This window comes from Gopherus evgoodei, chromosome 2 (assembly GCF_007399415.2).
Source record: "Gopherus evgoodei ecotype Sinaloan lineage chromosome 2, rGopEvg1_v1.p, whole genome shotgun sequence".
NCBI classification, from domain to species: domain Eukaryota; kingdom Metazoa; phylum Chordata; order Testudines; family Testudinidae; genus Gopherus; species Gopherus evgoodei.
In genome coordinates this window covers 115,020,509-115,032,982 of record NC_044323.1, presented here as the reverse complement: position 1 = coordinate 115,032,982, position 12,474 = coordinate 115,020,509, and the positions used below count along the sequence as shown (strand labels likewise).

Here is a 12,474-nt window from a genome sequence, read left to right as displayed (position 1 = left end):
TGAGTGCAGGCATCGGGGAACCATGACATATTCTTCTGCCTGTAGCTGGTACTCAGCAGCACCAGATTGTCTTTGACTCATATGTCCTGCTATTCAGCTGAGTAGCAGTTTTGGGCTGTGTTCCAATACCTGGATGAAAAGCAAGCCTCTTCGCTCTTGCCAGTCCCGCCATACTGTTAATCTGCTTGTGAGTCATCACTAAGCCCAGAGGAAGGGGACCTGCCCTTGCTCCCCATGTTCTCAAGCGTTACACTTGAGGGAGTAATGCAGGGGAGCCTGGAGTGGGAGCTATAATCCTAAACTTCATACAGGTCCTTTATTGCTAGGGCTGCCACCTTATATGTTAGCTGTTGCAGGAGAAAGAGAGGCTGATGCTGTTGGCCTAATTCTGTGGGCTCCAGCAGAGGATTTCAGGGATCAAATTGTCTCCAGCTCATATAGGCCCCCGCAGTTTCTCTTTCAGTTATCCTGTTCTCATACTAGGAATAACAACATATAAGGAGGCAGACCTTTGTAAAGATTAGGACAAAGGACGGCCTTTCATTGATAGGGGGTTTTATAAAAAAAAATTATATATTCATGAGGCATTTAAAAAAAATTCTGATTTTTTTTTGGAAGAAAAAATGAAAAGCTAAAACCAAAGTTTTTTTGGTTTTCAAACTCAGACTTATTTTACCTTCTTTCTGCTTTTTTTAATTCCCTTCCCCCACACCCTTCATTTTCAGTGTCAAAATGGACAAAAGGGAAAGAGGGAGAAAACAGAAAAAAGAGGAGAAAGAAACCTGGAAAACTGAAAAATTTGATCTTCTTTTGACAGGAGCTTTGCCTGAGAAAGTGTTATAGAACCTGATGATTTGATATCTGCATTCCCTTATTATCAATGGATATAACCAGGAGAAGCACAATTGTGCTGTATTTTTTATAATACTCTATTGTATCAACACAAACTATCTGAAAAACTATTTCTACAGTATCAGGCAAAAATCAGAGAGCAGTTCATAATAATCTAGGTTTATTTTTTTCTTGAAAGAAAACCAACATTTACTTATTGCTTGCTTGCTCGGATTGTATTATGAGAGGAAGATCCGTTTGTTTATCCTTAGATGATTTGTTTGGGACTCGTTAGTTTAAAGGAAGGAAGAAGATAATTTGTTTAATAAGAGGGAAAACAAACATGTGAAGTGAAAAGATTGTTTATTCAGTCTTCCCAGGCAATGGGAAATAGTGATCTTGCCTGATCTTTTTATACCTTCCAATGAATTGGGAAGCTTCCCTCATGTCCAGGGAATTTAAAAGGGGATCTTTTTGTATGCTTTAATACCATTCAGTCATTGGAGAAGATCTCATTCTGTCCTGAAGACTAGATTGGGCACAATGCTATCTAGATATCCATCTAGAACACACTCAGCACTGCGACCTGAAGCCCAGATTCACAAAGGGACTTAGGTGCTGCAACACTGAGCGTCACAGTGCATAACTTTTAGGCACCTAGAAAATCTCAGGAGCAACACCGCTTTTCACAAAGGCCAGCACACTAGGTGAGAAGCCACCTAAGCTAGCCCCAATGGGAGATGCTGAGGACAAGAGTGTTTCCTATGCCCTGCCCCTCTCATGGAGACAGGCACCTAAGTCTGGCCCCTAAGGAGGTGCCTATTTCTCCTAGCAATTCATAAATGGGAGTCAGGTGGCTTGGGCACCTAGGGTATTTCTTCTGAAAATGGGTATGGATCTGTTTACGTTACTTTTTAAAATTCATGACAGAGCATCCCATAGCCCGCATCTTCAGACTAGTGCTCGCGGGGCTTGGGCACCAGCAGTAAAAATAGCAGTGTAGCTGCTGCGGCTTGGGCTGGTGCTCAGGCTCTGAAGCCCAACCCCTGCCCCAGCTTCAGAGCTCAGTCCTGAACATCTACCCAGCTGTTTTTAGTGCAGAACCGCAAGCCCCAAGTCTGTAGCCCCAGGCACTGAGATTCATTGCTGCAAGTTCTAAAATGCAGTGTAGAGGTACCCTTAGGTGCCTGCCTAGCTCCGTGTAAACGGCCCGAAGGAGGAGGTAGTGGTGTTACCCACCTTAGAACTTTTAGCCCACTGTTAGAGCACTGCCTGAGAGGCAGGAGACGTCTGTTCAAATCCTTTCTCCCCTCTCTGGTGGGGATGGGGGGAGAATTGAACATGGGTCCACATCCCAGGCACATGCTCTAATCCCTGGGCTAAAAGTTACAAAGTGGTCACTGCTGTCACCATCTCCTCCCACCAGTTTTGGAACGGGACCTGATCCAGTGGGCAGCCTTTGAGCACACACATCAGATCAGGTGCTGCATGCAAGTTAGGCAAGCAAACTCCTGTCTTCTGCTATTCGTGAATTGCTCTGGGATTTAGATGGGAGAAAAGTGCCTGGACACTAGAGGGAGGCAGCAGTGTGCATGCCCAAAGGCAGGAACTTGAGCACTGAGGGAACAATGACTTTAAGCACCTACAGGGTTTGGCGAGAGTTTTGGGAATCGCAGGGGAGCCTAAAACTGGGATTTAGGTGCCTAGGTACCTTTGCGACCCCAACCCCCATTCCCCAACTGGAGTGCCTTACAATTTCTATTGCTTCTAACTTAACTCTAGCATACATCAGGAAACACCTTCTCATGTGAGTAGCCCTTGCTCACATAAATGATCCTGACAAAGTCATTGAGTGAACTCACCTGAGTTGCCAATATTGTTTAAAAGTCAGCCTGGATGATTGAGCATTTAGATACTATAATGATGGGTGCTCTAGAAATACCTACCATAGACAGTTGAAACAGATGAATTTTGCAGATTGTTCAATCTGGAAGAGCTGAAAATTATAGAGAACTAAATCTCCTAAATAAAGGGTTCTTGGATGTCTATTGCCAAAATGTGTCTAGATTAAAGCGCCTCCTGCAGTTTTGGATTGGAATACATCCATTGGGGGATGGGGTGTGTGTTATAAACTGTACATGATTTCTGTACAAAACTGATGTTAAATGGAGAAGGAATTGATCACTGAAGAAATAGAAAATAACAAGGAATAACATCTTTTCCTATACTCTTTCAGGAAGAACAGTTTGGAATGTATGCATTATACAGCAAGAACAAACCACAATCAGATGCTTTGCTTACAAGCCATGGAAATGCATTCTTTAAAGTAATTACTATCCAGTTTCTTATTTAATTGAATTGTGTGAACACCACTCACTGCCGCGTGTACTTCTATGCAGTATATCAAATATTGTTTACACATTCCTTTAATATTCCCACAGAATAAACAACAAGATTTAGGTGATAAGATGGATCTGGCTTCCTATCTGCTGAAGCCTATTCAAAGAATGAGCAAATATGCTCTTCTTCTAAAAGATATGATCAAAGAGTGCACTAAGACCCAGGAGCAGGAGCTCAATGATCTCAGGACAGCTGAAGAAATGGTAAAATTCCAGCTTCGTCATGGAAACGACTTGCTTGCTATGGATGCCATTAGAGGGTGTGATGTAAGCATTGCTCAGTCCTTCCTTTATTTTTCAAATATCCCCTTGGCTTTGCTGCTGCAGTTTTCATTCAAAGACAGAAAGTTGCTAAGAGGCAGATTATTATTATTTATTTTATTTTATTTTATTATATATATGTTGTAGCACATAGGAGCCCTAGTCATGGTCCAGGACCCCATGTGCCAGGCACTGTACAAATACAGAGTCAGAAGACAGTCCGTGGCCCTAAGTGTCTAAGTGACATAATGCGCTTCCCCCATTCGTCCTTGGACTGGACAAAATCGGCTCAGCCTTCCCTTATCTTTAGTAGCATTGTCATTTTCTCCAATCAGGTCAATTTGAAAGAACAAGGACAGCTGAGATGTCAAGATGAGTTTATTGTTTGCTGTGGAAGAAAGAAGTATTTGAGACATGTCTTCCTTTTTGAAGACCTCATTTTGTTTAGCAAAACAAAAAAGATTGATGGGGGATATGACATCTACATGTACAAACAGTCATTCAAGGTAAATGTAATCCTGCTGTTATGGTTTGGATCATGGGAGGCAAGTCTGTAGAAATTTTGGTGGTGCCCAGAACCCACCCCCCCAACTCTGCTCCCTCAAGCTCCGCCTCCACCCGCCTAATGCTCTGGGTGCGGTTTCAGGGGGGAGGTCTGGGGTGCAGGTCCTGAGCTGGGGATTAGGGTGCAGGAGGGGTGCAGGCTTTGGGAAGGAGTTTGGTTGCTGGGTGCAGGCTCCGGGCTGGGGCACGGGGTGGGTGTGCAGGAGGGGGTGAGGGCTGCAGGCTTTGGGATGGAGTTTGGGTGCAGGCTCTGGGCTGGTGGTGGGGGTGTAGGAAGGGGTGAGGAGTGCAGGCTCTGGGCTGGTGGTGGGGGTGTAGGAAGGGGTGAGGGCTGCATGCTTTGGGATGGAGTTTGGGTGCAGGCTCTGGGCTGGTGGTGGGGGTGTAGGAAGGGGTGAGGGCTGCAGGCTTTGGGATGGAGTTTGGGTGCAGGCTCTGGGCTGGTGGTGGGGGTGTAGGAAGGGGTGAGGGATGCAGGCTTTGGGATGGTGGTGGGAGTGTAGGAAGGGTGAGGGGTGCAGGCTCTGGGAGGGAGTTTGGGTGCTGGGTGCAGGCTCTGGGCTAGGGCAGGGGGTGGGTGTGCAGGAGTGGGTGAGGGGTGCAGGCTTTAGGACGGAGTTTGGGTGCAGGCTCGGCTGGGGGGGTGTAGGAAGGGGGAGGTGGTGCACGCTGGGGCAGAGGATCAGGCTGCAGGGGAATGAGGGTTGGGGCTGAGGATGCTGCGGGGGGGCTCAGAGCTGGGGCAGAGGCTCAGGGTGCGGGGGGATGAGGGCTCTGGCTGGGGCAGAGGATTAGGGTGCAGGGGGATGAGGGCTCTGGCTGAGGATGAGGATTCGGGTGCAGGGGGATGAGGGCTCTGGCTGAGGATGAGGATCAGGGTGCGGGGGCATGAGGGATCTGGATGGGGCAGAGGATCAGGGTGCAGGGGGATGAGGGTTGGGGCTGAGGATGAGGGTTTGGGGCATTGGAGAGGCTCAGGGCTAGGGCAGAAGAGCAGGGTAAGGGCAGCCTGCCTTGCCATTTTTGGATGGCAGGCGCTAGGACCCTGGGGAAGCAGACAGCAGTTCTGTCGGGAGCCGATCTGCGAGCAGGCAAGAACACGGCAGAAGGGGGATGCAGGGGGAGGGGTGGAAGGCGGAGGCCGGGACCCGCTCCAGGCAGGGACGCGGTGGGGCGGGGTGGGCGGGGGGAGACCCGCAGGAGCTGGGACCCAATCCAGGCAGGGCTGGGGGAGAGACCCAGCTCCAAATATTGCTGGAGCAGGGCACCCGGCCCTGAATATTCCTGGAGCCCGGGCACCTCGAGTCCATATAACCCGCCGCCTATGGTTTGGATAGCATGTACAATGCAGCATGCCTCCTGCCATCTGCTTAGTATTCTGAGTGGACAGGAACCCCATCTGTTTGACAATGGTTGGTGAAGGATCACAGTTCCATTGCACGTTACATTTCAAGTAGTTTGTGTGTTTTTTAAAAGTTGGAAAAAATGAGAGAGACAGAAACTGATGAGCAAAACATGTCTGTGTGTATATACGCTGTATCATAAGTGCATGTATGTCTTGCTGGACAGGACTCATGGGGAAACAAGTGTTTCCTGTAGAAATAATTATTTTTAACATTTCTTTCATTACAACAAGAAGTGCCAGATATGTAGTTATGCCCTCTCAGCCACCATTCTTATTACAGACTTGTACCTCTCAGTCTTAAGAGGTGTATGTGTGTGAAGCCAGGGTTTGCAACTACCCTTGTTTGGCAACACCAGATATGTGCGCACGTACTTAATTTTAAGCATATGCTGAACTGCATTGTTGAACTGAGGCCATACATAGAGCATTCACCCTGCATACTAGACCGCAAGGGGCAGATCCTCAGCTGGTATATGTTGAACTATGACAACATCCATTAGCTGAAGATCTGCCTTTAGATATTCAGCTTCAACTTAAGTCATTGCAGCTCTCTGAACTTCTGAGAATTCTGTGCTTCTCCTAGAGTTTAACACTGCCAGCTCCATGCTGCTCTTGCAAAGAGATCATATGGGGAAACGAGAGTGCTGACTCGGGATATTGAAAATTCAAACAGAAATATTTATAGCTATGTGTACAGTTGTACTAGCAAGGAATCAAGATGAAGACATTTTTCTACCATTATAGAATGAGCAATGCAAAGAATTTCACTTGATCAGTTTGTTATAAATGTTTCCATGCAGTTGAATGTGTGCGTTTTAAATATGATTTTAGACGGCTGAGATTGGGATGACAGAGAATGTTGGAGACAGTGGTCTGCGATTCGAAATCTGGTTTAGAAGGAGGAGGAAATCCCAGGACACATACATCCTTCAAGCAAATTCAGCAGAAGTTAAAATTGCTTGGACTAGTATCATAGGAAGGATTCTTTGGAGACAAGCTCTGAGAAACCGAGGTACACCAACTATTTAATTCAGAAAGAGATTGAAGGGTTTAGCAGTCTACTTGTAGTTCTATAAAGGCAAGTGAAACAATTCCATTAGGTGACCCCATATATGTCTGCAGTCGCCAAAGACTTCAGTTTTAAAAAAGCAACCGGAAAACAGCTACTTCAAATAGCACTCCTAAAACAATTACAGCACAATAAAGTTGTCTCTCTACAATTAGCAGGCTTTGAGAGGGCCTCCTAGATATGTTGTGAGCACTATGGGCAAACCTAGTTTTTAAACACTGGATTTTTATTGCTTATTACAACAATCTGTAACCCACTAACTCCTCTTTTTGTCCTATGACTGCAGAGGTGTTAACAGGCCACTCTATCTTGAATGGTCCCTTGGACTCTGTGCTAACTACTTATGCTGAGCTATCTGTTCCAGCTTGCATTTTACTGTGATGCTTGGGGTTCCTTTCCTAGATCTGAAAGAGAGCTCTGTGTAGCTCGAAAGCTCATCTCTCTCACCAACTGAAATTGGTCCAATAAAAGATATTACCTCACCCACCGTGTCTCTCTACTATACTGTATACCCTTAATGGTGGTAAGTATGGAACATATGCCCCTGGGAAACCTATGTGGAGTACACACTTGGTTTTCAGTCTTGCCACAGTAGGTAGCACTGCTTCTTACAAATGCAGCTAATAGTGCTTAGAAGTGAGCTCCAGAAAAAAAATTGGGTTGCTGCCCTTTCTCGGGGGCAGGGGGTGGATTTTTTTTTAAAGGGTATGAGTAAAACCTTTTGTTTTGTTCATCAGATGTGCAGGGTGGTGAAGAGCTCTCCTTGTTTGTTTGTTTGTTTTAATGTTAGAAATATCAGTACAGGGAGCTCTGGTCTTTCCTGGTTTTGCTGCAGGACACTTTGGAAGCTCCAAATGTGAATTGTGAGCTTTCTCAGCCTTTATTTGAAGGGCAAATTAAATCTTTAACCAATACATCTTTCTTCCATGGATTTGTCAGGCACTTAAACTAAACTGGTGCAGATAAAATCAAAACAAATGACAAAAGAGGTCAAAGAGTTTCAAGCAGTCTGATTCAAAAATACCTCCCCCTCTTTTAGTCCGGTTTCACTGCGTGGTATCGCTGATGAGACAAGGTGGGTGAGGTAATACCTTTTTTGGACCAACTTCTGTGGGTGAAAGACACTTTCAAGCTTAAATAGAGCTCTTCTTCAGGTCTGGGAAATGTATTTAGCTGTGACACTCTGAGTACAAGGTGGAACAGATTGTTTAGCATAAGTAGTTTGGTATACATAGTTATGGTATCTCTAATGTCATTTTCCTACCATTTTGCTGTCATCCATAGACAAAAATAGGGTAGACATTTCTAATGTAAAAGTCAAACAGGCAGGGAAGGAAGGAAAGAAAGAAAAATAACAAAAAGGGAAACAAAGTTCTTACCTTTTAGTCCTTTGTTATACAACATAATGAAGAAAGGGGCATGATTTGCCCCCAACACACACAGACCCCTTTTTCAGGTTACTTTAAATTTAGAAGTTAAATACGCGACTCAGAAAAAAGAAAATTAGAAAATAGTAACTTGGGGGCAGAATCCTATTTGGTGATAAGCGTTTCTGGGGAGATACTAACGAGTAGACTTTGTACTAGCTGGTCGATTTGAAGCTTTAACTCAGCCACTTTAATGCTGTCCCCCTTTTTTAATCCTTTGTTCTTCTCCAGCCAATCATTTCAGAATTCCCCTCAGAAATTCCTAATTCACACCAAAAGAGAAGTAGCACTGAAAGTGACAGTAAACTCAGAACTGACATGAAAGGAATGGACATGAACAAAGGAGGAGGGACATGGCATATTTATTCTAAATCCATCTGGGCATTCCATGAATTAATGCTGCAGCTTTAGGACCTTTTTTCCTTCTGAGTAGTACTTGTAGCAACGGTGTCTTCTTAAGGATTTGGATATTTCTAAGTTCTTATAATATGGAAAGATTCTTGATCTTTCTTTCTTTTTGTTATTAAGGATTGTGGTATATGTGTATGGTCAGCTTCAATATGACTCTGTTGTTTTGTAAATATCCCATCAAAGATCATGTGCCTGATTAATGGTGATTAACTATATTCTCAGATTCATTTCATTACCTTAATGGGTTTTTACAAGAATGGTTCCCAGCCTGTTTGAGAAACTCTGCTACCAGACTAAGACCTTGATGTACCAGCCAGTGCCTACCTCCTTCTATTGAGCTGTGTGTGCTTTAATCCACAATTATTAGAGAAACAATAAGTTCATTTTTACTGCAGACCTGGGGTCAGTTAATGACACCTAAGCTATTTAGAAGAAAGCAGGTCTTAAAATCTCATAGATTATTTCATGGAGCCTTCACCCTGCCATGCCCCCAATATGCTATAAAACCTCCAGGGCCCAGTGGGCAGGGAGCGCCTCTGGCCTTCTGCCCTGCTGCAGGGTGGTGAGGCTAGGGGCTTCTGCCCTGTGGAGCTGCAGGGCTCCGGGCTTCAGCTGTGGAGAGGGGGGTCATGGGGTATGTGAGCGCTGGGGCTCGGGGCATGCCAGGGCTCAGGAATTCAGCCCCACGGGAGGCACCAAGGCTCAGAGCTTCAGCCCTAGGGGTGAGGCACTGGGGTGCCAGAACTCCTCGTGGGTTTAAAAATATTTACTGGCACTCTACTCCAGATGGCTCCAGCTGAATTTAAGCCTAGATGAATGGGAAAATATCTGTGCCCATTGAAAGCTTTGGACAAATTGAGCCTCTGTGCCGCAAGCCATTTATTTTACATCATCAGGATAATCTCAAGGGAATTGGAAGCAAAGGCCTGAGAGAGATCACTGAGTGCTAGAAGTAAAGCCATTGATGAGTGAGGGCTGATTGGCACAATTCCTGAGGCCTCTGTGTGTTGGAGGGCCTGACCCTGCCCCGTATGATGAAATTGGGTTCAGGAAAACTTCTGCTTCTGTTCCACTCACTTTAAGACTGAGGCTTTGTACACACTGCAGCTTATGTCGGTATAACTTATGTCTCTTGGGGGTGTGTAAAGCCACCCCCTACTCCCCCCAAGCAAGGTACGTTACACTGACCGAAGCGCCAATGTGGATAGCACTATGTCGGCAGGAGAGCTTCTCCCGCTGACATAGCTGTAGGAGAGCACTTTCCTATCTGCTTAAAGAGTCTGCATTAGCAGTGGTACAGCGGCACAAGTGCACCATTGTAAGCTCTGTAGTGTATCCAGAGCTCGAGTTCTTTTCAGATTCAGGCTTTTTCAAGCTAATTTAGAGCTCGTGAAAGGTGCCAGCCATCCCTGAAGGCCCATTTTGTTTGCGTGCATCATGGAGAGCAGCAAAGCTTATTCCCCTAGGATATGCCTCAGCCCTGTCCTAAGGACGCAGCAATGTTAGGAATACAAACAAGGCTCCCAATTAGTGCTAACTGCAATTGAGGTGTTTGTAATGGCAGCTGGTTTTTGCTTGGACCAGGAGTGAGACTTCACTAACTCTTTTCACGTATGTCGCTGAACAGCCCTCAGATAGTAATGAATGACTTTTAGTCGCTACTTACATGAGCAGGATTTGAAATGCAGCCCTGAAAGACACTATCGGCCCCCTAAGAAGCCTTCCGTGCCCTCTTTAATTTGTGCAATCACAGTCCCCAATCTCCTCCAATCAAAGGGACTGTTTTTTCCAAACTCCCCTTGGTGAGCAAGCTGCCTCAAAGAGAACAGGGACTGGCCAGGCCCAGAGAGGGGAGCATGCCACCCTAATTGTGTTGCATGCATAATAAAACAGTACCATAATATTCATGCCGCTCTGGTAGTCTCCATTCTTGGCACAAGCAGCCATTCATCCACAACGGGAAAAAAGTTTAATAAGGGTAGATTCTCTGCCAAGAACCTTAAGTTAAGGGCAGGAAGATATTTGTACTGCTAGCCTGAAGGTAAAACAGTCCTAACACTAAAGTTAACTTCATAATATGGTATCCTGGCGGGAATAGGCTTGGTGATTTGTGCTAGACATAAATGACATGCCACTTCCAGGGCTATGTTTTTAGTAGGAATGAAGTTATGAACTCTGCTTTTAATAGCAATATATTTGACTGGTGTGGTGACTGGAGATGTTCTGAAACTGAGTCATGTTCAGTGGTGATGAAAACAATGATCATCCCATTTTCCCACCTAAAGAATTATTCTGTAATGTTCAAGGATGGTTGGAAAATAAATCTCACTTTGCCATTAGGGAAAAAAAATACCTACTGGTAAAAAGATTCAATAATAATAATGAAATGGGTCTGAGAGATGGCACCGGAGGAGATGGCACCATCCTTTACAATCCTTTAGTTACTTTATAAAAAATGAAATCTGACCGACTCAAGTTGCCAGTGTCTGGCTGGCTCTAGAGCTAGAGTGTTTGCAGCTGATAAATGCTTTTGTCTCCTGTAGGGGGTCAGTAAGCTACTGCCTAAGGTACTGGAAAGAGGAAAATATTTTCATTCTCCCGTAGCAGTATAACTAAAACATCAAAGGGATGGCTGATATTTTTCATATGTGCATTTTCCCACTTTAGAACTCAGAATGCAAGAAATGGTGTCAATGGGAATAGGCAATAAACCCTTCATGGACATCAAGCCCAGTGAAGCAGCCATAAGCGACCGAGCAATAGATTACATCATGAAGGGAACAGGTACTGTCTACTACTCACATTACATTGCTGTTCTGCCTTCCCACTTGCCAGTCTGCTAGGACGATTGTCTTCATTAATTGTTTCACGCTCAAAAAAAAACCAGTTGATTGCAACATATTTCCGCAAAGAATTGATCTTACTTTTGTATTGGTGTAATAGATTTAGTATCTTATTTCTGTTGTTAAGTTCATAGAACTTCAGCAATACAGACCTCAAAGTGTATTCATTCTCTCCTGGTCAGAAAATCTGGAGAGCACGTGGGAAGCTGTGGGCTGAACAAATGGACTTTCCTAAACTTAGTTCAATAACATTTTAATTCAAGTAGTAGAAGATTATTGAGCTAGCCTATTACACTGTACCAATCCTGTTTTATTTCTTGTTCAAAATAGCATTTTCTCTTATGCACCTTGTTCCCTTCCAATGATCAAAGGTTCTTGTTTGCTTGTAGAATCAAGATCTCGAGCGTCAATAGCAGTGTCTTCATTTGACCATTCCACTCCATTTAAAAGGCCGCATTCCACTATCTCAAACAGTAGCACATCTTCCTCAAGCAGCCAGTCCTCTTCTTCCATTTTGGGATCACTGAACCTGCATGTGTATTCCAGCCCACCTCATCCAGGCTTATTAGGACCACCCTTCTACCACTGGTCATATGATATTAGAACCTGCATTGAGGAAGATGAACTGGAGCAGGAAACTGGCAGTCAGCCTTCTATGAGTGAGTGAATTTCAGCATCTTAATTAGAAGGGATTTGTAAGGATTTTGGACATGAAAGGTTGTTCTGGTTCGGATGTGTATCTCGATGGATCGACACACCTAGATGTGTAGAGGTACAATACATCAGAGCTTTGTGATTTATATCTTCAGCTGTACTTTTAGTTCCTCAAATTTATCACAGTTCTAATTCCTGGTAGCAACAACCATGACAGCTCTTGCTGCTCTCTGGAGCCATGACTGTAGTCTAGGGTAGGATGTACAAGCAGTGCCTCTGCAAGTGGTTATCTTAAACTTTTTATTTTCAGAACTCTTTAAATACATGAACCAAATAAAGGAAACAATGGTGACACTGACTCCCACATCACTGCACAGGCACTGCATTACTCCTTAGGCCCAGTTCCTTAGGGCTAGACAATCTTAGCCTTCTTCCAAACTTTTTGTGTGAGTCTGTGTTTGCACGCTCCTCCTCAGTCCAATGCCCACACCAATGAAGAAGGCTATTAGGATGGTGGCTTTTATCAAGAAGGGTATATCCATCTAAGGAGATTGTCTATAACTTTATAAAGAACTGGTTAGGCCACACTCAGCGTATAGTGTTCAGTTTG

General features: G+C 44.6%; 1 protein-coding gene across 7 annotated transcripts in view; it reads left to right on the top strand.

Moving 5' to 3' along the window:
- The window catches only part of PLEKHG4B (pleckstrin homology and RhoGEF domain containing G4B), a 213,438-nt gene that overhangs the window by 187,223 nt on the left and 13,741 nt on the right, over nucleotides 1-12,474 (top strand). For all 7 annotated transcript variants that reach the window (XR_003998924.1, XM_030551545.1, XM_030551540.1 and 4 more), the window contains 6 exons: nucleotides 3,068-3,157; nucleotides 3,273-3,497; nucleotides 3,827-3,997; nucleotides 6,292-6,472; nucleotides 11,035-11,151; nucleotides 11,600-11,869. Coding sequence is in view for 6 of the 7 variants with exons in the window: in XM_030551545.1 (XP_030407405.1) it covers nucleotides 3,068-3,157; nucleotides 3,273-3,497; nucleotides 3,827-3,997; nucleotides 6,292-6,472; nucleotides 11,035-11,151; nucleotides 11,600-11,869 (1,054 nt within the window). In the remaining variant the exon portion in view is untranslated. The remainder of the gene's footprint in view (nucleotides 1-3,067; nucleotides 3,158-3,272; nucleotides 3,498-3,826; nucleotides 3,998-6,291; nucleotides 6,473-11,034; nucleotides 11,152-11,599; nucleotides 11,870-12,474) is intronic.